The sequence below is a fragment of the Phaseolus vulgaris genome, chromosome 10, assembly GCF_000499845.2.
Source record: "Phaseolus vulgaris cultivar G19833 chromosome 10, P. vulgaris v2.0, whole genome shotgun sequence".
Classification (NCBI taxonomy): Eukaryota; Viridiplantae; Streptophyta; class Magnoliopsida; order Fabales; family Fabaceae; genus Phaseolus; species Phaseolus vulgaris.
This window is the reverse complement of record NC_023750.2, coordinates 18,567,524-18,583,952: the sequence shown is the minus strand read 5'-3', so window position 1 is coordinate 18,583,952 and position 16,429 is coordinate 18,567,524. Positions and strand designations below refer to the sequence as shown.

Sequence of the window (16,429 nt, the reverse complement as noted above, 5' to 3'; positions counted from 1 at the left end):
CGTCACTGCTCCTTCCGCAGCTGATGGCGCGGGTGAAGTTTGCCTTGTCTTCCTCATTTTCTCAACAAAGAATCTCAAGAACAAACAAGAACTAACAGCAAAGTGTGGATGGGATCAAAAATTCACATGGGCCCCACGGTGGGCGCCAAATGATCTTGCAGGTGATTCGAAGGTCGAAGGACTCGCCACGTCAAACTCTGTGTTCTGCCAGAACGCTCCAAGAACTCCAAGGGAACCTGCGAAACACAACAAACGACGCCTCTAGCGGTTGATTGCACTTCGATGCTCGAGTCAGCCTCGCAAAACCACCAAAGAACTAAGAACTATAAATCTCAACGAGACTCGTGTGTACTCTATGATTCTCTCTTTCTCTCTGTGTGTAAACTAGTAACTTGCAAGGATGAATCTTACCTCCCTCTGCATGAGCGCGGAATGCCTTTATATACTCTGTTGTGCGCCTAAGTTATTCGTGTATGAAGTAACTTAGCGCGTTTCTTTCACTAGGCGTCTCGTGCAACCTCAGCGTGAATACCAAGTGTGGCTTGGCTAAGCGCACGTACTAGGCATCACCTACTGTGTGAACGATCACCTCCGCTTTGCTCCATGCACGTTATGGGTTAAGAGAGCACCAATCACCGACTGGCTACTCGCTCTCTTAGGCCACTCTCATGCACGGCACTACAAAGCACATAACTTCTCCTTTCTCTGATACCCTGCCGCACAAGGCTCGTATGCAACGCTCTCGCTAGGAATCACCCCTTGTTTCCAGCTTAACTGCGCGTAACATGAAGATCCGACGATCATCGCTCACCAAGACGACCGATCGGTGCATCATAGCGCCATGCCTTCTGCCTCATGGCGCTTATCTAGGCGCTGATTGCGCATCCTCCCAGACCACCGATCACCCCCCTGATCACCGATCACCCCCTGGGTGACTCTCTCAAAGACACATTTGCTTCCCTGGCCCACATGTCCCACTAAGAACGGTCCACATAGCTATCTGTTGCTGACGTCACCGACTACCGACGACCGACCGGATCAATTTGAAACTGTGGTTTCTGGTTTCAGTAGAATTTCAACCAGTTATCTTTGTATTATAACCGATTTTTCTTATATGGTTATGCTTATTTTGAAAACTGATATAAAATGCATATTTGTTTGGACAAAACTATTCTGTGTTTGTTTAGTGATTGTAGGATTCAACAGATTCTAAACAAAGAACATTTCTAAAAGCTCCCAGGGACTTGTCTCCATCAAATAGGGGGAGATTGTTGAAGATGGGAAGCTTTGATGTGCCAAATCCAAGTGAATCCTGAAGCTGTGTGATGTTTTAGGTTTAGGTTTTGGGTTGGGGCTTAGAATCTTTGTAAGATCAGTTTTGAATCTTAGACAAAGCTTATTTCAATCAGTTTTAAAGATTAAAGTGTTTTTCCATGCAAAGGGAAAAACAACTGATTAAAATGTCGAGATAATCAGTTGTGTGTAACTTAGCTGTCAAAGAAGGTTTTAAAACTGTTTTATAACTGACAAGAGCATTCAACCAGTTAATTCGTGGTTTTAACCGATTAAATGTATGTGCTTGTAACAGTTTTTTGAAAATTTGTTTTTAATTTATTTGCTCCAACGTTAGCATTTCAAGTATTATAAATATGCTTTTAATTCTAACGTTTAACAGAAGATTTTGAAGTTGATTAACTAGAGAGTTGATGAAACAAAACCCTTTTGATACTCTGAGTTGAGATTGATTTGAGAGATTACCAAAACTGTTAATTCTAACGTTTAACAGAAGATTGCTTTGTGCTTTGCTGTCTTTCAAAGAACTGATCAATAGGGTGTTGTGTATTGTGTTTTACCAGGTGTTTTCTAATCCTGTTCAAGTTCTTGTAATTAGTCATGATCCTGCCTGTTGACCGGAGCGCTGGAGAATGCCTCGTCAAAGGATCGACGTGCGCGCCGCTTCTCACTTCCGTTCCTCCTCTGGATCTATCTCAAGAATCTGCAAAGAAACAACACGGCGCCGCTGCGGCCGATCGCACTCCGACGCTCAAGTCAGTGACGGTATCACCAAATACTAAGAACTGGAACCGTGAAAACTCTCTCTCACAAACAACTCTGTCACTCGCAAGCGTAAAGTGTATGAACTGAACGTGCGTACCTTAGAAAATCTGTTAGGAACTCTTATATACCTGGTGGTTTTCTCTCTCTTGGCAGTTACAGACTTGGACACGTGGTTCGTATCCAACTGTACACGTGCCATCATCCGGAGGCTCCCTGACTTGGCGCTGTTTCTACTCTCATTTTGGCTAAGTTACCTATGTATGGTACTGCCCAATGCATAGCTAACTCAGGAGTGCGATCTCTATTGAAACTGGCGAGGTAGGGCCTTCATACACCTTCCCTGTGGTCTCGCCGGCCGCCTTCATAATCTGCTTCTCCTTCACCTTCGGCGATGTGCTTGTTCTGGCGATCTCCGACTGCCTGGTCGCCTGAGTCTGCGTCTGGCGACTTCATCCCCAACCAGGCGATCGCCTATTCTGGTAAGCTGGAGATCGTAACACGCCAACTTAACAATCGGCGACTACACGTGCCTCCCGACTTCCTTCCCAACTGCCAACCTGGCGCCTTGTTCAACACGCCTGCACTGTAGCAGGGTGCCACGTCATCGCACCCGACCACCAGGGCGGTACACAAGCCCCCCAGACTTAAGCGAAGACTTGTCTAGCGAAAAGACTGAAAAAGCCTTCATTAACACCGGTCTACGTGGCATGGGCGCAGAATTCCAAGCGATAGTACTTTTTGCTGCTCTGACGCTCCACCAAACCCTTCGCGCATCGTTCGACACGTGGCTCTCATCAACGGCTATCTTCATCTGCCGTTAGCGCTTCCTAAAACCGTTTCGAAAACCCTTAAACCCCTTACGCTCCTACTGTTCCATCACTTTCTTCACACTTGCATACGCTCTCATTTCCTTCTGCGAAAGCTCTCGACGTTCCTCGACGCTCTAGATCACCACCTCCCTTCAACGTTCTCCTAATCATCGAAAGGTAACTACTTTCCTTCATCTGCTGGGTTCCCTTGCATTTTCACCGATTTGCATCATCCTGTAACTGTCTGGTGCATACGCTGTGGGCTGTTTTTCCATTTCTCCTTCTGCGTAACTTAGGGCTTTGTCGATCGTCGCAACGAACTCACATTCGTTCGTCCTTCACCTTCCTTTCATGATCGAGTCAGCCTTTGTAACCCTCCTGATTATTTTTTTCTTTCTTCTTCGTTTGCAGTTGCTATCATGACTCGCACGAAGATCACCCCGAACCCCCCTCCATCAGCGCGAAACCCTCCTTCACAAGCACACGACTCAACGCAAGTTCGTGGTGCTCCCTCTTCGCAGGCTGTGAGGCCTGCGTCTTCTCAAACCGCTCTGGCCCAGGCGACTCCACCAAACGCTGGAGGAGCCCCCATCCCACTGCCAAACTTCAAGACGTTATACCCATGGGCTAACTCAACCCTCTTAAAGGAAACCTCGTCGGTGAACACCGCGGGAGCGGTTCTGCGATTGACCAATGGGGACGAGGCCCACCAATCGTTCCACAAGGAGCATGATGAGAGAATGATGGTGCTGCCTTGCCCCGCCACTCTGCCAGTGTGCGCCGATGATAAAGTGAGCGCCGACGGGCCCTTCTGCTTCGTCTACACCACTTTCTTCAAGAAGGTCAAACTCAGGTTCCCTCTTACTCGATTTGAGAGGGAACTCTTAACCGAGCTCAACATCGCTGCCGCCCAGCTTCACCCCAACAGCTGGGCGTTTGTCCGAGCTTTCGAGATAACATGCGCCCACCTGGGGTTGCCCGCGTCAGTGGACGTGTTTTTATTCCTGTTCGAGGCCAAGCACCCAGGAGATCGCCTGTGGGTCAGCCTGAATGCCATTGCTGGGAGGTCCATTTTCACCATCTTCCAGCAGTCGTACAAGGATTGGAAGGGGAAGTTCATCCAGGTTCGCGCAAATGACAAAGACACTTCCCTTCTCGACGGTTTCCCCTTGTACTGGGTGGACAAGGGGAAAAAGGAGTCCAAGAGCTGCTTCAGGAGGCCCAGAAGTCCTGATAGCATGGGAGCTTTGGACAGAGACCTTTGTCTCTTCTGGAAGAGGGTGGCAGATGCCCACATAACGTTCTTGACCCCCACCCTGATTTCCTTCGAGTTCTTTGAGGACCAGTTGGAATTCCAAATAGGTTAGGACGCTACATCTTTGTCTTGACATTGCTTCTGATATTGTTTCTGGGCGTCTTGCGCGACACACACAAGACTTTGGTTTTATCTTTTCTGCATATGCCTGTTTTTGCTGTCTCATTGTCTTGTACACTTACCCCTTTCTCCTTTGAGCTAACTTATGCACTTTCATTTCATGCAGACACCATGTTGGGTAAGAACATGCTCGCCGACTTAAAGGCGCTCGCCCGCAACCACGGGTTGGCGACCGGCTCCCAGACGGTTCCCAACTCGGCGGTCGAGAAGGCCATCATCCAGGGGCGATCACCGCCTAAGGAGCCCACCCAACGAAAGAAACTGGTCCTTAAGAGGCCAAAGCGGAAAGCCCCCCAAGTCGTCCAAGAGGAAGAAGAGGATGACGAGGTCACAGAGGATGGCCTTGTCACGAAAAGGAAGAGGGTGGCACCATCTTCTCTGCCTGCCCCGCCCCCTCTTCCAGCTTCAACACCACAATCAACACCTGCTCCTCCTCCCTCATCACCAGCACCACAAGCCCCTTCACCACCAGTCCAAGCAGTTCCATTGGCCACTGCGCCACCTGCAACTGAGGCCCCAGAGCCAAATTTCTTGGAGGACCCCCCGAGCGCCTCTACACCACATATATCAGCAGGAGGGGGCCCTCCTTCCAACACTTCAGCTGCAGGAATCGTTCCAATCGGGGATGAGGTCGCTCACACCTCTCCAATCCTAATCACCGAGTCCCCGATTGCGTCGCCACGCCAGGAAACAACCACTGAAAACATTGCTAAGGAAGGTGGCGACGAGAACCCTCAACAAGCCCCCCTGGCGCCTCTCCAAGCTGCAAACCTTTCCCTCGAGGTCACAAGGATGTGGGAGCCTCTGACTGCCAAACTCAAAACCATAGCAGAGGATATCCCATCAATCATAACGAGGGCTGTGGAGAGCTCCACCAGGCGGCTCCAAGACGATGTTTACAACCTCAAGACCGAGAACAGCACAATGAAGGTTGAAGTAGAGAAGGTGGCATTCAGCCTGACGCTCGCGGAAATGGAACATTCCCGAGTAGAGGATGCCCTAAGCACCGAGCTTAGGCTTGCGCGCAAGGAAGCTGCTGACCTTCGCCGCAAAGTCCATGAACTTGCCCAAGAAAAAGTTGAACTTGAAAGCAGAATCGTGCCTCTATGCACCAAGGCGAGCGACCTGGAGGCTCACATTCAAGCTAATGCCGATAAGGTACAAAAACTGGAGCAAAGGTCCATCGACCGCGAAAAGCTACTTGGGCAAGTGGAGAAAGCGAGAGACGACGCCATGGCTGATCTCGCCGAGGCAAACAAGGAGAAAGGGAAGATGGCTGCCGAGTTGGCCCAAGCTCGAACAGAATCCAAGAAGGTTACTAACGACCTTCTCCATGCTCAAGAAACTAACAAACAACTCCAAAAACAGATTGAAGAGCAGGGGCAGCAGAACAAAGAGCTCAAGAAACAAACTGAAGAGCTGGGGCAGCAGAACGAGGAGCTCAAGAAACAGGTTGAAGAGCTTCAAGGACAATTTGAAGAACTTAAGCTAAATTCTGCTCAGATTCTGACTGCTGGATTCGAAGCCGCTCGGGAGCAATTCGCATGCCTATTCCCTGATCTCGACCTCAGCATGGTGTCGTTAAACAATGAAGTGGTAGATGGAAAGGTCGTTCCCGCCGAAGGCTCAACCAATTCCACCCCATCTGCTTCTTTATAAATTCACCTGTATTTACCTTGTAAAAACTCTTGCACATGTGTTTTGAACAGTTACTCATTTCAATAGCGAAACTTGGATATTTCTTCTGACTTCTTTTGAGCGCTTTTTACTTCTTTGTATGTTTAACTTTGCTGCGTTCAACTTAGCGATTTGGCAAACACGACCTTTGGCGTAACTGCTTCGAGCCGATTCAAACTTAAGCAATAATCGCGTTAAACAACTTGTACCCCTGAGGCACTAACCTGATCATAAGAAAAGTTTCCAAGCAACGAACTGTGACTCAATCATCGGTTCAAACAACGTCTCACTCGACCCGCTTTATCAAACAAGTCTTTCAATCTTCTCGCCGTGTTTGAATTTTCCCCGATCGCCAAAACCTCTTGGTAACACCAGCTTTTCCCAGCCTCATGCTTTGGCAGTCATTTCTTTATCTGGGGCAGAAATGCCCTTTGGGAACTTCCTTTACCCTCCCTGAACTTCAGAGCTGAAGACCGGCTGGCTAGGCGTTCTCTTCGAACCTACCTTAGCCACCTTTCAAGCTTCTTCCACCCTCTTCGCCATACCTGAACTCGTTCAAGACGAGAAGGATTTTATCTTGCCTATACCCGCATATAAGCGAGAAGGTCTTTTAACTCGCCTGAACTCGCTCATCGGCGAGAAGGACTTTAAATGGCCTTAACTCGCTCGACGGCGAGAAGGACTTTGTTTGGTGCCTCAACTTGCCCAGGGTGTACATCCCCTCCCCCCTGGATGCATTGAGGACCTTTTCTTTCTCTCGCCTGCACTCGCTCAACGGCGAGGAGGTCTTTATTTGGCCTTGGCTCGCACAACGGCGATAAGGACTTTATCCGGTGCCTCAACTTGCCCAGGGTGTACATCTCCTCCCCCCTGGATGCACTGAGGACCTTTCTCGCCTGCACTCGCTCAACGGCGAGGAGGTCTTTTAACTTGCCTCGACATTGCCCCAGGAGTTACATCTTCTCGCCCCCAGAAACACGGAGGACTTTTTCTCTTTCTCGCCTGCACTCGCTCAACGGCGAGGAGGTCTTTTAACTTGCCTCAAAACGCGCGAGGGCGTTGAGGTCTTCCATCTGGTGCCTCCGATCGCCGAAAGACGACGAGGACTTTAAAACTTAACGGGTGCCTCTAATCGCCGAAAAACGATGAGGACTTAAAACTTAACTGGTGCCTCTAATCGCCGAAAAACGATGAGGACTTAAAACTTAACTGGTGCCTCTAATCGTCGAAAAACGATGAGGACTTAAAACTTTTTAGAAAGCACGCGATATATCTTTTCTTGCCTTAAATCATGTACGAATGACAAGGTCTTTCTTCAAAACTTTCGAAAATAGCACACACGCAATCTGAAAACACCTTATATTTCGAAAACTCTTCTTTTATTGGGTGGCCTCATTAAAAACCCTCCTTAGGGAAAAAAGAGTGCCCCCTTTGCAACTGTTTTAACAGAGACATTGTAATGTAATACAACTTCAGGTGTGTGGCGTTCCAGGTACGAGGGATCGCCCCCCCTTCCAGCGTCTCCAAGCGGTAGGCTCCGTTCCCGAGTGCCTCGGTTATTCTGAACGGTCCAGTCCACTTGGGTGATAGTTTATTCTCCATCTCGTACTGGTGGGCCTTCCTCATCACCAGATTGCCTTCTCTAAACTGCCTTGGCATCACCTTTGAGTTGTACCTTCGCTCGACCCTTCTCTTCACCGCCTCAGCCTTCAGCCTTGCCTCCTCCCTGACTTCGTCCAGCAGATCCAGGTTCAGCCTTCTCTCTTCATTCGAGTCTTCCTCTACAAAGTTCTGGAATCTCGGCGAGCTTTCCTGGATCTCCACCGGAATCATGGCGTCACACCCATAGACCAAGCTAAAAGGGGTCTCATGGGTTCCGGACTGCTCGGTGGTGTGGTACGCCCAGACTATACGGGGCACCTCCTCAGCCCAACTACCCTTGGCTTTCTCAAGCCTTCTCTTCAAACCTCTCAACAACACCCGATTAGCTGATTCCACCTGGCCATTCGTCTGAGGGTGCTCGACGGATGCAAACACTTGCTGAATTCCAACCCCTTCACAAAGCTTTTTCAACAGGTGGCTTGCAAACTGAGTCCCATTATCTGACACCAGGCGCTTAGGCACTCCAAACCGGCACACGATGTTCTTCCATACAAAGCCTTCGATCTTGTGTGCGGTGATCTGGGCCACTTGTTCTGCTTCAATCCACTTGGTGAAGTACTCAATCGCCACTACCAAGTACTTCATCTGCCTGATCGCCAGTGGAAAAGGTCCCAGGATGTCGATTCCCCAAGTATGAAACGGCCAAGGGCTATAGATCGACTTCAACTCCTCGGGAGGTGCCTTATGCCAATCGGCGTGCTGCTGGCACTGTTTACAGCATTGGGCATACTTCTTGCAATCTTCTCTCATGGATGGCCAATAGTAGCCTGCACGGAGAGTCCTCGCGGCCAGAGCTCGACCCCCGACGTGACTTCCACATATTCCTTCGTGGAGCTCTGCCATAACTCTCGTGCACTTCTCGCCGTGTATACATTCCAGGAGTGGGTGAGTGAACCCAAACCTGTACAGATCGCCATCAATCAGTGTATACTTGCTGGAATTTTTCTTTACCTTCCTAGCTTCTGTTGGATCCAGCGGGAGGAGACCATCTGCCAAGCACCGCTTGTACTGTGTTATCCAAGTGTCTGGCTCATGGGTGGCACAGACCTGCATCACGTCCACCTTCTCTCCTCGATATGCTCTAATTCTCGGCGATCTCAGAGTTTCTTGCGTCAAAGACTTATGGCTTCTCGCTGCTCTCTGCGTCGACTTGCTTATCTGAAGGACCAGGTGATCTGCTACAAATGCCCTCGGCGTCTTCAGAGTTTCTTGAATCACCGTCCTCTGCCTACCCCCCTTGCCTGAACTGGCGAGCTTAGCAAGCAAGTCAGCTCGGGCATTCTGTTCTCGGGGCACATGGACCACTTCAAAAGAGACAAAGGAACTCTTCAATTCCTGCACATACGCCAAGTAAGCCGCCATTTGTGGATCTTTAGCCTGCAACTCGCCTGTTACTTGCCCTGTGACTAGCAGCGAGTCACTCTTAGCCATCAGCACCCTAGCTCCCATCTCCTTGGCCAGCAGAATCCCGGCGATCAGCGCCTCATACTCTGCTTGATTGTTGCTGGCTTTGAAGGCGAATCTCAACGATTGTTCGATCAGCACGCCGTTGGGTCCTTCCAATATTACTCCAGCACCGCTACCCTGCTGGTTCGATGATCCATCCACCGAGAGTACCCAACGGAAGTCGTCACCTTCAACCCGCGTTGCCTCTGATGAGAGCTCGACTACAAAATCTGCAAAGATTTGCCCCTTGATCGGGCCTCGGGGCTCATATTTAATGTCAAATTCTGACAACTCCACTGCCCACTTCACCATTCTTCCCGCAACGTCAGGTTTCTTTAAGACCTTCTGGATGGGCAGGTCAGTCATCACCAGTATTGTGAAGCTGTGGAAGTAGTGGCGCAACCTCCTCGCCGAAAACACCACAGCCAGCGCAGCCTTCTCAAGGGCCTGATATCTCGTCTCTGGGCCCTGCAACACCTTGCTCACAAAATAGATAGGCTTCTGAGCCTGATCATGGTCCTGGGCGAGCACCGCACTCACCGCCCTCTCAGTCACAGCGAAATACAATCTGAGAGGGATTCCCGCCAGTGGTTTGCACAGCACCGGCGGGCTCGCCAGATATTCCTTCAGCTTGACGAAAGCTTCCTCGCATTCTTTCGTCCAAGCGAACTTGTTATTGCGCCGCAGACATTGGAAATAGGGATGCCCCTTTTCTCCGCTCGCTGACACGAAGCGAGATAGGGCTGCCATCCGACCTGTCAGCTGCTGGACTTCTTTCACTGTAGCCGGGCTTCTCATCGCCAAGATGGCGGCACACTTGTCCGGGTTGGCTTCTATTCCTCTTTCAGTCAAGAGAAAACCCAAAAATTTTCCAGCCTCCACGCCGAAAATGCATTTCTCCGGGTTGAGCTTCAACTTGAACTTGGCGATCGTCGTGAACAATTCTTCCAAGTCTGCAACGTGCTTGCTTTTCTCCTGCGAGGTCACGACCATGTCATCGACGTAAGCTTGCACGTTCCTTCCCAGCATTGGTGCAAGTACTCGATCCATCAGCCTCTGGTACGTGGCCCCCGCGTTCTTCAGCCCAAACGGCATCACCTTATAGCAGTAGCACGACCTCTCCGTCATGAAGGCTGTCTTTTCTTCATCCATGGGATGCATCTTGATCTGATTATAGCCCGAGAAGGCATCCAGGAAGCTCAGCAGCTTGCACCCTGCAACACTATCAACCAGGGCATCAATGCTTGGTAAAGGATACGAATCCTTTGGGCAAGCCTTATTCAGATCGGTGAAATCGACGCACATGCGCCATTTCCCGTTGCTCTTCTTCACCAGTACGACGTTCGCCAACCATTCAGGGTACTGGACTTCCCTGATGTGGCCTGCAGCGAGGAGTTTCTGGGTCTCGTCCTTGATCGCCTGCCTCCTTTCTTCATTAAATTTCCTCCTTCTTTGTCGCACCGGTCTCACCATGTTGTCCATCGCCAGATGATGGCACAGGAAGTCGGGATCAATCCCGGGCATGTCCGAGGCGGACCATGCAAACGCGTCCAGATGCCGCTCAATCACCTTGGCGATCTGGTCCTGGAGATCGACCTCCAGAGATCTTCCGAGCTTGAAAACTTTCCCCCCGATCTCCTTCTCGAGCCACTGCTCGACGGGTTTGGGCCTGGATTCTCTGGCGATCACCGCCTTGGCGATTCCCAGTTCCCTTGCTTCTTCAGGGCGATTCCGCGCCTCTTCTTCCTCCAGGCCAGCATTCCTCTCCCCCAGCTCAGCATCTATCATCTCTACGTCCCTTCCGGCGGCCTCCTCTGTTACCGGTGGTCTGGGCTTCACACCGGGAGGCGGGGTGGTCGTTACATAGCTCACGGACCTTTTGTTTTTCAGGCTATTCTCATAGCACCTTTTCGCTTCCTTCTGGTCCGACTTGATCGTGATCACCACCCCTTCCATGGACGGCAGCTTCACCTTCATGTGCCTAGTCGATGGAATGGCGCCTATCCTGTTAAGAGTGGGCCTTCCCAACAGGATGTTATATGCTGAAGGGGCGTTTACGATGAGGTACTTGATTTTCTCCGTCCTCGACCCAGCCTCATCTGTAAACGTGGTTCTCAGCTCAATGTACCCCCTGACCTCCACCTGGTCGCCAGCGAACCCATACAAGCACCCTCCATAGGGCCTCAGCTGGTCAAGGGGCAATTCCAGCTGTGTGAAAGTCGGCCAGAACATCACGTCTGCCGAGCTTCCTTGGTCCACCAGAACTCGGTGGACCTTCCTCCCTGCCGTTACCAACGAAATAACAATGGGATCATTGTCATGAGGCACAATGTCCCGAAGATCCTGCTTGGTGAACGTAATGTCCACTTCCGGCGAGTGATCTTCAAACATGTCCACTGATATCACCGATCGCGCATACTTCTTCCTCTACGATGCGGTGCATCCACCACCTGAGAAACCCCCTGCAATGGTGTGGATTTCCCCATGGATAGGCATCTCGTGTTGCTGGGCTTCTCCACCCGCCGGCTGGGAACTCGACGCTCCTCCGGTCCTTCTGTCCAGCAGATATCGTTTAGGAACCCGCTCTTAACCAGATCATCGAGCTGGTATCCTAAAGACAAACACGAGTCCAGGTTGTGGCCAAAGCACTGGTGGAACTCGCACCAAACGTCTGGCTTTGACCCCAGCACCTTGTCGCCCACCTTCTCGGGCGCCTTCAACCTAGCAGATATGTTAGGGATAGCGATCAGGTCCGCTAGTCCCATGACGAATTTGTGCTTAGGCGGGCGATTGTATTCCCGGCGTGCTGGTTGTTGGCGTGCTGGCGGTTGGCGCGCTTGACTTCTTCCCTTATTTCTCCTATCGTAAGGATAGCGAGTCCTTTGGTCTTTTCTGGCCGCCGCCGCCGTTTCCAGCACCCTCTGTGGCTGGATCCTGGTCTAGGCGCGTGGCCTGGCGGGAGCCACGCTGCCTCTCTTCTCGGCGACTTCGCTCTCGTCGGCGATGTGAGCCACTGCGAGTCGCCTGACTTCAGCAAACGTCGCTGGATGAGCCCTGATCAAGGCCTCGCAGAATGGCCCTGGCTGCACGCCCTTCTTGAAGGCATAGACCAGCATTTCTTCATCCTTGGCCGGCGATCTGACCATCTTCGCTCCGAAGCGATTGAGGTAGTCTCTAAGGGACTCCCCATGGTACTGCCTTATATCAAACAGATCATAGGACACCCTGGGCGGTGCCTTGTTCACAATATACTGCTCGACAAAGATTTTCGAGAATTGTTGAAAATTAGTTATGTGGCCATTAGGCAGGCTCACAAACCACTCCATCGCCGTTCCCTGGAGCGTGCTCACGAACATCTTACAATAGACGGCGTCCGACCCTCCTGACAGCATCATCTGTGTGTGGAACGTCGTCAGATGAGCCTCTGGATCCTCCACGCCAGTAAAAACAGCTTTAACCGGGACCACGCTCGTGGGAATTGGCGTGTCGGTAATCGCCTGAATGAAAGGCATTGGGAAAACACGAGGCGGCGTCGACGGTGCCACCTCTTCAGCAGAAGAACGAACCTGCTGCTCCTGAAGAGCTCGACGTAGCTCCTCAGCTACCTTGCTGAGCTCCTCGTTCCTGGCGCGAGAGGCGACCAGGTCTTCATGTATCCTTGCCTGCTCGACGCGCGAGGCTTCTACAGTGGCCTGCAATGAGCGCATCATTTCTGCCATCTGCGCCATGGTCATGGCGGCATCGCCTTCAGCTGCGACGGGAGCCACGGGACTGGAACGATTGCTTCTCATCTTTCTCATTAACTTCAGCGAACCACAGAAATACAGCAAATAACACTTCAACCACGATCGAATCAGCGATCAACTGGAGAAAACTCAAGAAACTGCGCAAGAACTTCAAGAACACCGCAAACCTTCGAAAAAGATCGCAGCTTCACCAAAAACCACCGTTTCCCCGCGAACCAAACAACCAAACGAAAGAACTCGAATCCACCGATCGAAAAGCCAAACGAACGGTTTAAAACGCAAACTTCACCGAACGAAACTCAAAGAAACCAAGAACGACGGTTGCACCAGCACACAACCACGCCGAAAACCTGGAAAACATCCACGAACTCACGCTGTGGATGGGAGCACGTTTTACACGGCCCCACGGTGGGCGCCTGATGATCCTGCCTGTTGACCGGAGCGCTGGAGAATGCCTCGTCAAAGGATCGACGTGCGCGCCGCTTCTCACTTCCGTTCCTCCTCTGGATCTATCTCAAGAACCTGCAAAGAAACAACACGGCGTCGCTGCGGCCGATCGCACTCCGACGCTCAAGTCAGTGACGGTATCACCAAATACTAAGAACTGGAACCGTGAAAACTCTCTCTCACAAACAGCTCTGTCACTCGCAAGCGTAAAGTGTATGAACTGAACGTGCGTACCTTAGAAAATCTGTTAGGAACTCTTATATACCTGGTGGTTTTCTCTCTCCTGGCAGTTACAGACTTGGACACGTGGTTCGTATCCAACTGTACACGTGCCATCATCCGGAGGCTCCCTGACTTGGCGCTGTTTCTACTCTCATTTTGGCTAAGTTACCTATGCATGGTACTGCCCAGTGCATAGCTAACTCAGGAGTGCGATCTCTATTGAAACTGGCGAGGTAGGGCCTTCATACACCTTCCCTGTGGTCTCGCCGGCCGCCTTCATAATCTGCTTCTCCTTCACCTTCGGCGATGTGCTTGTTCTGGCGATCTCCGACTGCCTGGTCGCCTGAGTCTGCGTCTGGCGACTTCATCCCCAACTAGGCGATCGCCTATTCTGGTAAGCTGGAGATCGTAACACGCCAACTTAACAATCGACGACTACACGTGCCTCCCGACTTCCTTCCCAACTGCCAACCTGGCGCCTTGTTCAACACGCCTGCACTGTAGCAGGGTGCCACGTCATCGCACCCGACCACCAGGGCGGTACAAGTCATATAACATTCTGTATAACTGTGTAAAATCCTGTAAAGTCAGTGGGATTCTGGCTTGAGGTGGTTGTTTTGTGCAAGGAGGGTGAGTAGGCTTTGTGGGATTCAAATTCACCTCTTTGTGTGTGGTGTTTGGGTAATCTGTGATTGATTGCATAGTGAAAACTCTGTGGTTTGACTGAGGACTGGATGTAGCTCTGTGATTGAGTGAACCAGTATAATCTCTATGTGTAATTCTCTCTATCTCATATCTTATTAAACTGTTTGTAATTTCCGTTGTCATAAACAACCGGTTTAATTGCAACTTTAACCGATTGATTTTCTGATTCCAGTTTCTGTTTGACTATTGAATTGGTTTTCTGAACTGCTTTTCTGTGTTGTTTGTTAAAGCTTCATTCTAAGCAAAATATTTGTGAAAATAGTTTGAAAAAATTCACCCCCTCTTTATGTAGCCATCAAACCTAATAAAGGGGCCCCTTTGTCTTTGTAGGTGAGAGATTTCTTGATTAAGGAACCACCATTCTTAGGTGGAGATAGAAGGGCCAAAGGCTGCCGTTAGACTCAATGACGAGCGAGTGAACCGGCAGGAACATTTGGCGCCCACCGCGAGGCCCGTTAAAAGAAGGTCCCACTCGCAATCGTGATTAAGAGTTCTTTATCTTGAGGAGTACGAGGCAAGGATCTGTTATGGCTCCAGGTGATGTGCCTCCTGGAGGGGACACCGTTACCATGCAACAACTCATGGAGACCATGCGCGCCGTCCAGGAATAGGTGGCGACATCTAGGGCGGAAATAGTCGCATCTGAGACCACTTGGTTCTCTTACGATATCTTTGACATTAAGCAATACTAGGGGGAGTCTTTGAAGGAGTACTTGAACAGGTTTGGGGTTCAGGTGGTAAGGCTGAAACCCACAGATGAGGCCATGACGGTAGACGCCTTCGTCAAAGGAATGTTGCCAGGACCTTTCAGTGAATCACTGCTGAGGTTCTACTCGAAGACGTTCACCGAGATCGGGCGTCAAGCTTTGGCGCACATCGCCACAGATGATCGAGTAATAGAGAAACGTGGTCTGGTCGGTCCTATCCGACCTCAAGCAGCAGGACGACCTCAACTTATTAGTGTGCACGAGGCGACCCCAGAGAAGAAGGGAGCGGGAAAATCCTACGAATAGTCCCAGGCAGGAACACGCACAAGAAGGGACCCGCCCCCGAAAGATTATTTTCGAGTAAAGCTCAAGGAGCTAATCGTTATCCCAAACATAGCGGCGAGACTGAAGGTGCCCGCAAAGACCGACAGGAAGATGGGGCTCAACAAGAACGCTTGGTGTGAGTTCCACCATGCACATGGACACTACATACTTAATTGCTTGGCTAGCACACCAACTAGATGAGCTAGTGAAGAACGGGTTTTTGAAAGATTATCTTCAAGATCCGCAAAACGATCAATCATTGGTAACTGCAGGGGAAGATCAGGGGAACGAGGTGCCCATTCACGGGGAGATCAACACGATCTCTGGAGGGTTTTTCAGGAGGAGGGTGCACTACCTCCCAACAGAAGAAGTACGCGCGAGAGGTAATGGCGGTGCAACAGGTGGATCAGACTCCCGATGTCGACCTCGTCTTCATCAAGGCTGACCTCCAGGATGTCATACCCCATGACAATGACCCGGTAGTGATTTCGCTAGTCGCAGCAGAAAGGAAGGTGCATCGCGTCCTCGTGGATCAACGAAGTTCGGCTGACGTGATGTTCTGGACGACCTTCAACAAGTTACAACTGTCCCCAGACCAGTTAAGACCCTATATCAGATGCCTGTATGGTTTCGCTGGAGACCAGGTGGAGGTACATGCGCACATAGAGCTGAGGACGACCTTCACGGGTGGCACAACTTCACGCACTACCAACATTAGGTATCTCGTAGTCAATTCTCCATCAGCCTCAAATATACTATTAGGTAGACCTGCTTTGAAGAGGATCAGAGCAGTTGCTTCCACGACACATATGAAGATGAAGCTACCTTCCCTTGAGGGTACGGTGATCACCATCATGTCTGACCAAAAAGAGGCTAAGAAGTGCTACGAAAATAGCTTCAAGACAAAGAGAGGGGTGTTCGTTGTTACTACCCAGCCTCTAAGGGAAGAAGGGATCACCCATGCAGAGATCGCCCGGGAGAAATGACTCGAACCTGCCGAAGACGTAGTAGAAAGAGAGATCGGTGGAAAGATGTTCAAGCTTGGCAAATCTTTGAGCCAAGGGTCGCAGGATCAGGTTGCCGAGGTCATAGCGCGACACCTTGACACCTTCGCATGGTCTGCCTCTGACATGCCTGACATAGACCCTGACTTCCTGTGTCATCGTCTCACCATGGACCCCAAGGTCCGAC

At 50.7% G+C, this 16,429-nt stretch overlaps 1 protein-coding gene across 1 annotated transcript; it reads left to right on the top strand.

Moving 5' to 3' along the window:
- The first annotated feature begins 15,624 nt into the window (after window positions 1-15,624).
- Window positions 15,625-16,224, top strand: LOC137816008 (uncharacterized). The gene has a single exon (XM_068619113.1). It carries the CDS (start codon window positions 15,625-15,627, stop codon window positions 16,222-16,224), a length of 600 nt encoding a protein of 199 aa, XP_068475214.1.
- Window positions 16,225-16,429: the final 205 nt, after the last annotated feature.